This window comes from Seriola dumerili, unplaced genomic scaffold (genome assembly GCF_002260705.1).
Source record: "Seriola dumerili isolate Sdu_G_001 unplaced genomic scaffold, Sdu_1.0 BDQW01000025.1, whole genome shotgun sequence".
NCBI lineage: Eukaryota > Metazoa > Chordata > Actinopteri > Carangiformes > Carangidae > Seriola > Seriola dumerili.
In genome coordinates this window covers 3,937,254-3,951,106 of record NW_019174280.1, presented here as the reverse complement: position 1 = coordinate 3,951,106, position 13,853 = coordinate 3,937,254, and the positions used below count along the sequence as shown (strand labels likewise).

Sequence of the window (13,853 nt, the reverse complement as noted above, 5' to 3'; positions counted from 1 at the left end):
GTTATTAGTATAAAACAATATTTCACTTTAGCTTATTAAAACTGCTAATCGACGACAGGCAGTATGAAGAAATAATATTGTCCTTTTGCATTAGAGCTGCCTGTGTGTCGTAGAGGAAATAATTAAATTTTAATTAGGATGAATTGGCTACACAATCTATCTCCTCAAGCAGTCACTCCGAGTTGGTGGGAAACTGACAGGACACATTTTGTCTGACATATAATTTGTTTTTTCTACAGGACAGAGTCTATTGTCCTATCTCTGGCTGACAGCAGTGACTTATGAGAGCTGTCAGTCAAATGCAAAAACTTCATCTGACTTAGGAATTTGTTTGCAGAGAGAGAGAGAGAGAGAGAGAGAGAGAGAGAGAGAGAGAGAGAGAGAGAGATGAAGCTTCATTGTTCTGCTGCTGAGACTATTTTTTTGTTATTATTTGTCCCATTTTCTCTGGTAAAAAAAACTGTCCAGAAATGGAGGCATCGCATGTTTAGACGCAGCACAATTTATCACCCCACTCCATCCACAAGTGTCGTTGAGATATTTCACTCTGAAATCACATATGTCGCTCGCTCATTGAGATGCTGGAGGAAAAGATAGGGGATGTCCAAATATCAGACATATCCATCCTCTGGCACCTGTTTAATGTCTGTACAAAATTCATGGCAATCCATATTTCAGTCTGGACTCAAATGGTTGACTGACTGAATGACTGACTGAATGACTGTCTAACACAGAGCTGCTCTGCTATTACAGCTAAACATGTTTTAGATATATGAAATTATTGTGTGATGATTACTGAAGCATCCACAGTTCAGGATAAAAATAATTCTGTTAAAAACTTCTCATGCAGCGCAGGTATCCTCACACATCCCGTACACTTTAAACACACGCATATTCCTAGATCTCTTTCTTAACACTTCAGTAGCTCATTTATTAATCATGCTCAGTTGTCACTCATTCACAGCAGGAATGAATAAGCCACTTTTTAAATTTATTCAGTATCAACTTTTGGCTACTTCAATCGAAAAATATCTGTCTGGAACCTCAGACTGATCCTCCTCCAAACACAACAAAAAGCCCAGAATCACTGGAATCGCTTAATTCACTGTCAGTAGCAGGAGAAACGTATATTCACGAGTAGCAGTGTTTCATATTTCTTTTCTTTTGTCTCTGCTGCAGAACGCAGAGGTGTCTGTGTTTGAGGTGAACATCCGGTTTGTTGGAGGTCTGCTGTCCGCCTACTACCTGTCTGGAAAAGAGGTAAGAAACATCCACAAGCTTCCTGTTGTGTTTTCTCACAACACCTCTGCAATGAATGAGACTTTGAAGAGGGACTTCTGTTGCCTGCACTGCAGGCTGATTGATCAAACAGATGGTACAGAGCAGATGATGGACAAGTGAGTGAGTGAATGAGTGCTTTTATATGCTCCAAATCTTACATAATATCCCCTTTTAATTGCTGGTGCAGATAAATATATCCCATTAGCCAGTGCCAAGGTGAGTTCTCTTTTGAAGCGCAGGTGCTCTCTTATGTAGTTTGATTAGTTTGCTTCCAGCCAGAATAGACTACAGCGAGAACAAACTGTTGACTGCTTTAATATGGCTGAAGGACGACCGTAAATGTTGCTGCTCTTGGATCTCGTCTTCTGTGGTGGCAGATTGAGGATACAACGGTTTTAATCGAAATGGTTCGCATTGAGCTCTTTAGTTTTTCACACAGCGCTGTCTTCAATGTCAGGATGAACTAACAGGTGCCTCAGATAATGGAAGAAACCCTTGTTTCACTGTTGTACTTTTAAAGAGTAACTTTCTTTTAGTTGAAAGGGAAAAGAAGAGGTGGTATTCCATCAGCCTTGGGGGGCAGAATATGTCCTGAAGTGTCTGGCTGCTGACAAATTATTGCTCTAGACTTGCTTTACTGAGAAAAAATGAGTGCAGCGAGATTCCATAGGGCTTCTCACTTTCCTCATAGTGCCACTCGTGCTGTGTCTGTGTGCACAGTGTTTTGTGTGAATCTGCTTAGTGACAAGAGGCTGTGAAAATGACATCAGCAGGTATTACACTCAGGTCTGCCAGTGCGGGGATTTCACGTTAAACTCGCTCTTCCTCAATATCTCCTCTTCTTTCTCTCTTTTAATTACGCGCCTCAGCCTCTTAATGAAAGTTAAGACCCCACCAAAGAATGGATTGTGCAGAAAAGCTTTTAAACCACCCAAAACCTCAAAACCTGGTACCTGCAGAGAGATTTTTTTTCAACTGAAAGAGCTTCAGACTTCATTTCTGTTTTTAAACTGATGTCACCAGGTGGGATTTCACTCTGAGTGACTTTGATCTTCACCCCTGTCGACAATGCCGCATTAATCTGCTCTTTAATACGCAGATGCGGGTGTAAACACTCTCCTATATACGCGCATAATCGACACAATCAACCTAGCAGTGAGTGAAACCAGAGTTGTGAGGCTCCATGCTCCTTTATTAGCCGGGAGAGAGGGGGGGGGGGGCCCGCAGGAGTCAGATTGGGAGCTCTCTGGTAGCAAAACCCATTTACAAACTCAATGAGCATTTCAGCGCTTCAGCACACACAGAAAATTCTAGAGGAACATTATTTCTTATTTGTCAAATGCTGGATGTAGAGGGCTGTGGCACGAAGCTGGCAATAATGACACCAATGAGAACAATAATTGTTATTTGAGGAACATTTTCTAAAGCAAAGTTGCGGCTGCAAAGTTGTTCAGTTGAGAAGAAGATGGATATTTGAGCATTACTTAACAAGTTCAAAGTATTTTAGCACAGCTTTATATCTTCACAACTCTTTTGTCGACATCTTACAATGTTAAACCAAATCTTATTCATTTATCATTTTCAGTAATTCCCCAAAGCCAATACCAATGTGAGACAATATAACACATACTGTATAAAACTGTATATACTGTATATAATAAAAGTGTGTAAATGTGTCTCCACAGTAATTTAAAACCTAAACAGTACTTTAAATGGACTTTAAACACCAGTAGAGTTTGCAACTAACAAGTATTTACATTATCAATAAAACATCAATTGAATTTTTTATCTTTTCATTGCTTATTTTGATCTATATAATGTTTCAAAGTAATGACAAAGTTCCTGAAGCCCAAGGCGATGTCTCTTCAAAGTCCTTGTTTTGTGCAATAAAACCTGAAATCCAAAGAAATAGAATCAGATAAAGGGAAAGAGAAGTAGCAGATTATCACAATTCAAGTGCTGGATCTCGGCAGTAATTACCTTTTTTTGCTTTGAAAATTGTTTCAAATTGTAAACATTAGGCAGATTATGAAACAATACATTACAATACAAAATACTCATTATACTGAAAACTGTAGTTGAGCCAAAAGCAAAGTAACAAAAGCTTATATTTAAATGTTCAAAAAGATGAGACTGAATTACCTACATTTATTTTAATTAGCATCATAAGAAAAGCAGCCGCATTGGAAACAGTAGCTTGCTGATCATCTTCACTGATAATCCTCTCAACAGGTGTGATGCCCAACTGTGACTCCTCATCATTTCTCAGCCGTCACTGTTGGCTCCATTTCTTCTTCTTTTTTTTTTTATATAAGAGTCAATCAGTTCAGGCCCTTCCTGTAATTCATCAGAGCCTTGAGAGGTCCCTCTGGTTCAGGTCCAGGTCAGGGACCCCTGAAGGATGGAGGTGGTAGATGGATGGGCTGATGGGTGGCCTCGGAGGACTGAAGGTTGCTGATGAACAGGATGACTGAATGTTGCTGGTGGTTGAGCACTGAATGACTGGTGGTGTAGAGTTGAAGGACAGCTCGGTGGAGCTGAAGGGGCTGTAGGAGGTCAAAGTGCCAACAGTATCAATACCTGTTGGGTCCAGTGAAGGTAAAGGAGGAGATGCATGATTTTTTTTATTATCAGTTAGTCTGATGATAATTAATTAATCACAGGGACTGTAAACTGCCCAAAATAGTGATAAATGCCCATCAAAGTTTCAGAAGCCCCAAAGTTACATGTTCATTTTGCTTGTTTTGTCCAAGCAACTGTCCAAAACCCAAAGAAATCCAGTTTACATTCACAAACCACACAGAAAAAGAGCCTTTAATCACATTGAGAAGCTGGAACTTAACAGAACAGTATGACACATTTCTACCATCAGTATCTATGTTATTATTATGTTTTGATGTTATTTTATTTTGTAAAACCTGTTTTGAGCAGAGTTTTTACAAGAGTGTGTTACATCATACATTTTAGGAGGGTTTTTCTCTGAATCTTCAAAAACCAGTACTTTGGCAATACACTCCTGATAAAAGCTGTTGCAGATAAAGTGGAGCTATACTACAGGTACATTTGTGCTGGCTGGTTTTTAATAGTAAAATGCCGAACAGTGGTTAATGGTAACTCCACATTTGGAATGTCTGTTCGATGAGAGTGTACCAGACCTCCAGAGAAGATGAACCCTCAGACCCAAAGAGCAACACGGAGCAGATAGAGAGACTGTCAGGGGAATAGAGAAGATTAGCGTGTGATCTTAGAGAGACTTGTTCTGCATTCTGTTATGTTGCTGTCTGAATTGAAAGAAAGTTCATTAGAGATGGGAAACCTTGTCAACACAAGGCCAAGTGAAAGTATTCCGTAATGACAAACTGAAAACTGATTTTATTTTTTTCTCTCACATAATCCTGAAACTTGATAGGACCACATTATAGTGTGTGTCCTGATAAGTAATATCCTCTGAGGAGCCTTTATTATTATTTTTGTCATATAGACATTAGTACACTACTTCTGAAGAATTTGGATTGACTTTGTCACCAAAACAAAAAATAAAGACCTTACCTTATCTTACTACAAAAAACACAATTTTCTGTGTGCTTTTACTTTGAAAATTGCAGGTGCAAACACTGTAAACCGGTTAAAATGTCTTTATATGTGAATTGTTTGCATCTGAGATGTCGCAGTTTAAGTTGAAGCACTTGAAGTGTCAGTTGAAGGTGAAGCACTGAAAGGATTTGAAGTGTTTGATTTCCCTGTCCGAGCTGGAAGCAGTTGAAAGCTACTGAAGTGTAAGTGCTGAAAACAATTTAAACCCTGCAGGCCGTTGAATTGTCAGTTTGTAAGCGCTAAAAACAGCAGAAGTGTCAGCTAAAGTGTCAAAGATGAAAGCAGCTGAACTATCATTCAAAGAGAAAGACATACAAGCAAGTTAAAATGTCTTGAATCGTAAAAGGATGGAAGAAATTGAATTTGTGCAATGAATGGTGTAAGTGCACTGTATACAGTTGAAGTGACAGTCTGTATGTCTTGTATATACCAGTTTAACTATCATTTCAACAGATTTCAATGCTTTGGTTACTTTTACTCAGATTGAAACGTCATGCAACAGTTCAACTGCTTTCAGCTAAAAAATTCAGTTTTTGAAATCAACAGCTTTATTTGGTTTTGATTCACCTTAGACGTCAGAGTGGTTGTGGTCAATCGCCACACCATCCATGATCTCACATGCCGTCAGCAGTCTGAGCTGAAATGTGTTTTGTAGTTTTCTTTTTCTTTTTTTTTTTTTTCAGGCTGACGGATGGAAAACAAAAAAGAGATTTTTTTTTTTTGGTTTGAGGAGGATGATGGATGAGGAGTCAAAGAGTGATGAGAGGTGTTAGAGACAGACACAAGGAGCAGCTAGAGGAGTGGAGTCTCTCTGTCTCTCTCCCTGTCGGTTCTTGTCTGGCTCTGACTCAAAGAGGCCTGGGCCTTTGATGAAAATTTGATCAGTAAAAGTACAGCTGGTACTGGCTGTATGCACCCTACTGGCAGGCTTTTAACGTCCCTTCCTGCATACAGATCGCAGCATGTAACCTCATCTGCTGAAGAAAGGGAAGGAGGGAAGGATGGTAGGAAGGAAGTAAACAATGCATGGAGAGATGGACAAAATGAAAGGCTTCCAGTTGCTCTCCTAATCGAAACTAAGTGCTACAAGGGGAGAAGGACAGATAAAGGACAGACAACAGCAAAAAAGAACGTAAGATAGAGAGAGGGGGAGAGAAAAGGAAGGAGGAAGCCGCGCATGAAGGAAGATACTGAAGGGGAAAATAAGGAGAGAGGAGAGACCTGAGAGACAAAGGAAGGTGACGATTGATGGAGGAAACGGAAAAAGATTTGAAGTGATAGAAGGCAGGAAATGGAGAGCCAGATCCTATGTCTGTGTCTGTGTAATTTTAATTTGTTTTACTTTAATCCAGCTGTGAGAAACCCCTTTAATGTGCGGAATAGTGCACATCATCAACATGCATACTGGCTGATTTAGAGTATAGTTTAACACTTTTCCAAAATGAACAAACTATATAATCATAACCATTAGTATGTAGTATAGTTTCATGGTACAGCTAGTGTAAGTAGAAGTCAAAGTAAAACAGAAATTAAGGATTAAGAGAAATGGAAATAAGAAATGAAATAGAAACTAAAGGAGCTAAACACAGGAATCGAAGTAAAAAGAAGTTGAGAATGAATAAAAGGGAGGAATCAGGGGAGGAACAAGGAAATTCATAAGGCAGGAAAGGATCAATGAAAATAGGAAAAAGAAGACATCAAGGAATGAAGGAATGAGGATGACAAATGGGGAGAGATGATGGTAAAAAACTATAATAGAAGTATGGATTTATAGAAAAAGAAAAGTAAAGAGGGATTGGATGGAAGAATTGCAAATGAGGAACACATGTAGAAATACAGAACAGCTAAAACAGAAATATATCATGGTAAGGTGATGTTAGTATCATGGGGATTGAGCAACAATCCCTTTTAGTGCTCATATACAGTATGCATAATCACTACAAACACAATGACAACCTCAAGTAATTTCTTCATTAGGTGAATGTAGTGTGTTAAATTCAAATTGTCATCTCCAAGAGTCAACAAATCCCCGCTGTGAAGACCGGCTTTTTTTTTTCTTTTTAAATTTGCCAGTATTCATTATAGGAGGGGCTTTTCATCATTGCCAAACCCTTATCCCAGCATGATTATAATGAACAGCAATGATTGTGCTTGATTGTGATGAAAACTAATCCCAATCTCCTTTAGTTGTGTCTGACAGAGTAATCTGGTGATGGCGGGGATGAGTGTCACAGCTGCATCCCTCATCCCTTAGAACAACCTAGATTTAAAGAGAAAATCCTGTCAGTGGTTAACCAAAGCAGAGGTTTGACTCAGGTGTCTTACAGACCTCATTTAGACACAGAGGCAATTAGAAGTGAAGTTTAGCAGCAAAATATATACAGGGCATTTAGGGGCAGGAGCTGTGGAAATAATCCATGATCCCATTGTCTTTACTGATGAAGTATTTATTGTTTTTTGATAAAATTCCAGCTAGTGACTTTAAAGCTGAGGATGTCAATGCTGTTCTTCACTGATCTTGCTTCAGTCAGACCTAAGAGGTTTGGTTTATACCTTTTATAGAACAGCTATTACATTAACAGTCAGAAAAGGGGGGCAAAATCCACGGTCTGAGCTCCATTCAGCCAAAGCAAATATAAGGCTTCAACAGTCTGAGTTAGTGTATTCAGGTGGGTATTTTTTTAGGGCAACATAATTAATGGAAATATAATTGAAATCGCAATATGGCCAAGTGCACTATCCAAATCGCAGGCTGCAATTTTTTTGATAAAGGTAAAATGTGTCACAGCATTGTTGAGCATTGTTAGCACCACGCCCCCAGTCGATCCTATTCTCCACATGTAAAAGGAGCATGTTTGTTTGTTACAAGGCCCAGCACAAATCTAACCATCATTTCCAATTTTTTTCAGTGAAAATGAAATGTAAAAATGACCATTCCAACTGAAATTGCATATTGCAATATCTCCCAAAATAACATAATGATATATATAATAATATAATAATATATAATATATAATATTATTATGATAGTTTTTGCATATTGTGCAGCCCTAGTATTTTTCATGGTATTTTTAGTACAAAATTTCCTCTTTCTTCATATTAGTCTGTTATATAAAGAGAATTGACTTCACAATAAACCAGCAATAAACCTACATGTAGCTGCCTAGATTTGGCTAACTCAGCCCTTTGTTGCTAATGAAATGATAGATATAAGAAAATACAATAAATAAACCAGGAATCAGTGGTATATTATCATGACCATGCATAAAGCATTGAGGAAAAGCAAACCTGGTTCTCTGTTCAGCCAGAAAATGTGTGTATGAACCACAGGTTATATGGACAGTCAGGCTAATAGTGTCACTCAGCGCTGTTGGCATTTGTCTGCAGAAAGCGTCTTTGCTTTCCACTGCACCACATGGATCTGTGTTTGACTGATTCGACTTGGCGCAGTTTGGTTGTTCCGTGGGTTTCTGTGGCCTGAACAACAGAAATTAGCTGAACTTTAGGTTCCTGTTGCCAGGCCTTGATTAATTTCCTGAAAGGTTTTTATTTTCAGTGATTGATCAGATGGCACGAGAAGCTGCGCGGGCCTGGCTCAGACGAGCACAGCGCGCCTTCGCCAGCTCCCTCTGCTAATTGATTGGTCTCCATTAAGTTTGCTTTCCCCAAGTTTATTCACAAATCTCAGCAATTCTCTGATCTGCAATCAGGCGAGCATTCATCTTACACTTTAATACCCAGCCTTGGTGATCAAATCATGCAATTACTTATTAATGCTATTGTTTCAAATTGAGTGTGAGTGGATTACAGTAGGGGTCCTTGAAGCTTTCAAAACTAATTGAGATTCAGACAGGGTCATTAAAGGATACCAGGCTGCTGTTATGTAGTTTTATGTGAATTCATCAGAAAATAGACTCATAACCCTCCATTAGAGCTATAACACATGGTTGTTAAAACAACAATTTCACAGACTTAATTGAGGTATCTTCAGTCATTTTCCTACCTCAATTACTGAGGCGTCAACCAGGTTAACTTACATGTCCGCTTTAGCATTTATTGGCTAATTCTTAACTGGGTCTGTTGGCATGTTATCCTGCCATAATCACTTTTTCCCATATGTTTCTGTCATCTAAGCTCTTTATTCAAGACAAACATTACCTTGTTGTCTGAAATACCTCCACAGAGAAAAGTGTTCTCCCATTTTCCTGTCTGTGTTTGGACACTTCTGCACTCCCTGATGACAAGTGATACCAGAGCCTACAAATATCTCCCTTTTCCTACAGTATTTGCCAGCAAGAGCCTCACTAAATATTATTTTTCTCCTAGTAGATTGGATTCACGGTCAGTCCGATATGGCAAAAAAACAGCATTAAACGGAACAAGCGACAAGCCAAAATCAAGGCTGGAAAAATAAAAGGCAGACTGTGATGGACAGGCCTACAAACAAGTAGACTGCACTTCACTGAAGTTGGGAAACAGCAGGGTGTCGAGATGTACAAAGTTTTTTTTATTTTTGTATTGATGTGTTGCCCAGCCATATGGCTGATAGGGTGATAAGTTGAAACAGCTGCTTGCTTAAAAGATCAAATTATGTGGCTTCTTTCCTTCACTTCTTACAAGTGCTGGTGACACTCTGTGAAAACTTTAACAAAGTAACAAGCAGCAAGAGATGCTCCATCTTGTTTGTTATTTTGAAGTCCATCTTAAGGACAGCAAGAAGTACACGTGATGCACACATGAAAAAGACCTTTCACACCATTAGCGCCGTAGCCCTGTGTAAGCTTTGATTTTACAGCACCCACAGGGCTTACTAAGCCTCTCTCCAGGGCAGACCTATCCCCAAAAACAAAAGGCTAGGATCACTAGTGTGGGTCAAGGATTGAACCAAAGCAATTAAATGTTTATTGTTCAAACAAATTGAGATAAATTGCATGTTGTCAGCAATTTGAGGACGTTCACCATGGGCTCAGTGAAGTGTGATTCATAACCCAGCGTTTACTATTAGCCCTGGGTTAATGAATTATGAGTAATGAATAAAATGAGGTTAAGCTAGCTCTTGGCTTTCTGTAGCCTGGGATTTAGGTTAGCTCATAGCTACAAAACAAAAGTGTGGAAAACCTTCATTTGACATTAAATCAGATATGATATCAGATGTGAGAGCTTGCCTCTTCAGTCCACCGCTGAAACTAACTCAATAATATCTAAAATATAATATATACATTTCTTTTTTTTTTTCAGTTTTGCACAGTCTACCCTGCTGCTGAGTTGGACCCTCATTTCATTGCTTTGCTTACTGTACATTGTACCTTGGCATGTGACAAATAGAACTCTGATCTGCTGTTTAGTGACTGCATCACTTATAACTAGGGCTGTCCCAAACGATTATTCTTTAAACAATTAATCTAGTGATTATTTTTTCAATTACTCGACTAATCTAGTGATTATTTTGTTTTATTACCCTAACAGTAATTTGCGAGTAGTGTGCGAGCCTTTTTTGCCACGTGTTGCTCCACACGCTCCGTCGTACTGCTGGTAGACGCCGCCATGTTGTTCAAATAGATTACACAGACGCAAATCACGTAGTCAATGACTTCAATTACGTCACCGCGTTGTCCCTGCCCTTGCGCTGCGCTTGTATCCGGGTAAACCAAAGACGATGGATATAAACGGTCCCATTTGAAAGTTCCGGTTTTGTTCTATGAACATTTACCCTGTGTGGTTTTACACGACGCGTCGACACTAAAATTCCACGTCGAATAATTTTTATTATCGACAACGTCGATTACGTCGGATAATCGTCCCAGCCCTACTTATAACTGAAACATAAAATACAATAATTTGATCATTTATTATTAAACTGGACTGGACTGTATCGAGATATAACATTTTTGATATCGCCTAAGCCTTGTGTCCACCTCCAGCTCTACACGGAGGTGTTCAATACCCATATAGCCAGTTCCCCCTCTGGTACTACATAATGATGTTGATGAGTGAGCATGACTCAACAAAAGCTAAAATCTGTACACAGTAAAATGACTCAAATGTAGGAATTTGTTTTAATTATAAGAGGGAATATGGTGTCTGATATGTTGAAATGTGTTCAGTCTGTTGCCTCATTTGCCCCCATGTGCCCTCAATTAACATCCATCACAGTGTAATTAGACCGACCAGATCCAAAAGACACTGAAGAGCAAAAGTTCAGTGTTGAGAAACAACAAATGAGATGAGTGAAGGAATTATAAAAGAGACACAAAGATAGAATAATGAGGTTCAACCCAGATTATGGAAAATACAACAGGAAGAGAAGTAGGAAGAAAGCAGTGTGTGACAATAGGTGGCTGGTTGGCGTGAGAAAATGTATTTTTTCTACGATGTTAGTCGAAAGTACATTTGATTTTACTGTTGAACGTACAAAAATATTTCCTGTGATGGCCATAGGTAGGATTCAGACAGAGAAGCAGCCAAACGCTGTGCTCGAACACAGACAGTGAAAAGACAGACACCTCTTAATCTCTGGCCTGAACGGAATGTAGAGTGGATACCTACAGGCAGGATCACAGAAACACACGCATGGCACAAAACACACACGCACACACACACGTGCATGAACAAAGAGGCAGCCAAGAGCAACCCGCTCTGACAGACCGCCTCCTGAGAGTGTGACGTCCAATCAGACACCCATCGAGTATGATACACACACAACCACAGCTCTCTATTTCCTCCATCCTATTTCATTGTGCAGCCACTGGATGGAGGGAAGAGAGAGATAGAAAGCTGGATGGGTATTTTGACATTTCGCTGCACTTCTCACTCATTCTTCAGTGTTTTATTTTTCCTTTTGCTAGAACAAGGCAGTTACAGACAGGCATAGAATTTTTGATTTCCACCGGGACCTGTCATGTTAAAAATACATGCAGGTGTTGCACTGTAGGCTCATACTTTAGACTTGAAAGCATCCACCAAATGGATAAATCTTGTATAATTGTCTTCTAAATACACACATTTTTTATTCCCAACTATGTAAGTAAAGTCATAGGACTCTCATGCAGATGTACCCCCTTTACCTTTGTCTCTATATTTGTCTGTCTGTGTTCTTCTGGAATTCACACTGAGCTCTTTCTGTTCAGTTAATTAAGAATTCAAGTGTTTTGCAAATTTCTTCCTCATGTTCTTGTAAATTCCTTCTGAAAGTCTCCTCCTGCAGTCTTAAGACACGCAAAACAAAACTTAGGTGAATGGAAGACTCGCCACTGCACGTAAGAATTTGGATACAATTATCTTGGTCCACTGGTGACGTGTTAAGAGTGTGTCTGTACTTTTTGCTTAATGCATGATAGGACAGGCCCCTCCTTGCTCCTGAAGAAAAACAAAGGGGAGTTTCCTCCATTGATTCAGTTTTTATCTCTGTAAGAAGGATGCTGTTAAAACCTACATGTCCTACATGGTATTCATAGTAAATGAAAAGATTTGTGACATGACAGGTTGACGGTAAAGTGTCCACCGACAATAAACACTATATGACGATTTGTGCAGCTGATGTCCTGCCAACTGAATGTGTCTAAAGCTGAGACGATTATTCGATGAATCTGTTTGTCGATAGATTTGCAACAATTTTGATCCATTAAGTTGTGATAGTAACTAATTTTTTCTGGCTGAATGCTAAACACTCTTTGCCTACAGCTTCTAAAATGTGAGGTTTTCTGCTTTTCTTCTGTCGATGGTTGAACGGCTTCAGAAACCCTCTTCTCTCACATCTTTCTGATGTCAAATTGGGGTGGGGGTGGGGGGGCTGACCATTTGTGGTCAGGTTTGAGCTTCGTTCTCACAACGTACACTTTTCTTTTGCAACACAGTACAACAATATAGATGAATTCCAGGAGAAACTGTCTGAAAATATGCACTTTTATCTTGTTATACAAATATATGACATCTTCCTCCTCTCTTTCAAGGCCAGTTTTTTTGCTCCACCTTCCAGAACAACTATACACACATTTGATTTCCGTTAGGGTTGGACAACTGTTTCTTTTCTAGCATAACCCACCCATGAACCACTGATCTTTTCCCTGTCCATCTCTTCATATTGAGCTATTTACACATGAGACTTTCTATCAATACCTGGCTCTGATACAGACACACTCACACTCACTGGCAAGGGCAAGCTCATGACACAAAGCCACCTACAGTGTAATCCCGTCTGTGACCTCTCTCTGTGCAGGTCAGTACTACAACCTGCACTACTGACCACTGACAGCCCATTCAAACACACACACACACACACACACACACACACACACAGGTAATGCAGTGTGCAGGGTGGAGCCGGCAGACAGCTTCTCTCTTCTATCCTCAAGAAATCCCATTCACTCAGTGAGAGAATTGGCTTTACTGGAGGGATGGGAGGAGGAAAACAACCACCCCCATCCCTTTTCCCCTTTTGGCCATCTCTGCAATCCTCCTGCTGTGCCCAAGAAAAGCGCCTTACATATCCGCACACACTGACACACACACTGCCAAGTTAAGGTTATTTGCTAACCGTAGAGAATGAATTTTCTGGATATCTATCTTAATCTCTTTTTAGACTGGTCTAATCTGTTCTGAGGAGAGCGAACAGGGCTACAGATGCAGGGAGGAGGATTGAGGGCAGAGAAGAGGAAAGAGTAGAGTCTGACAAATGTGAGACACACTTCTGCTCTGTCTGCGCTGCCTCTCGAGTCATGAGAACTCTTCAGTTCTTCCTGTTAATTTTTCCCCTCACTGACTTTTGCTGACTTGCTGAATATGTTGTGATGCAACCGTCCAGATATGAGACAGGTTTGAATTCATTCGCAGCGTCCTGATAAGCCTGTGGTTCATGAGTGTAAAGCTTTTGTCTGTATAGAACTCAACCAACCAGTCGGGCTACAACTGGAAATGATTACTGAGTCATCTCCACTCAATTTAAACTTGGAAAAACTTGATTCATGCAATATTTTCAAACT

General features: G+C 39.7%; 1 protein-coding gene across 1 annotated transcript in view; it reads left to right on the top strand.

Moving 5' to 3' along the window:
- The window catches only part of man1a1 (mannosidase alpha class 1A member 1), a 139,784-nt gene that overhangs the window by 63,807 nt on the left and 62,124 nt on the right, over positions 1-13,853 (top strand). Inside the window, exon 4 of the mRNA XM_022766746.1 lies at positions 1,180-1,260. Coding sequence (XP_022622467.1) covers positions 1,180-1,260 — 81 coding nt within the window. The remainder of the gene's footprint in view (positions 1-1,179; positions 1,261-13,853) is intronic.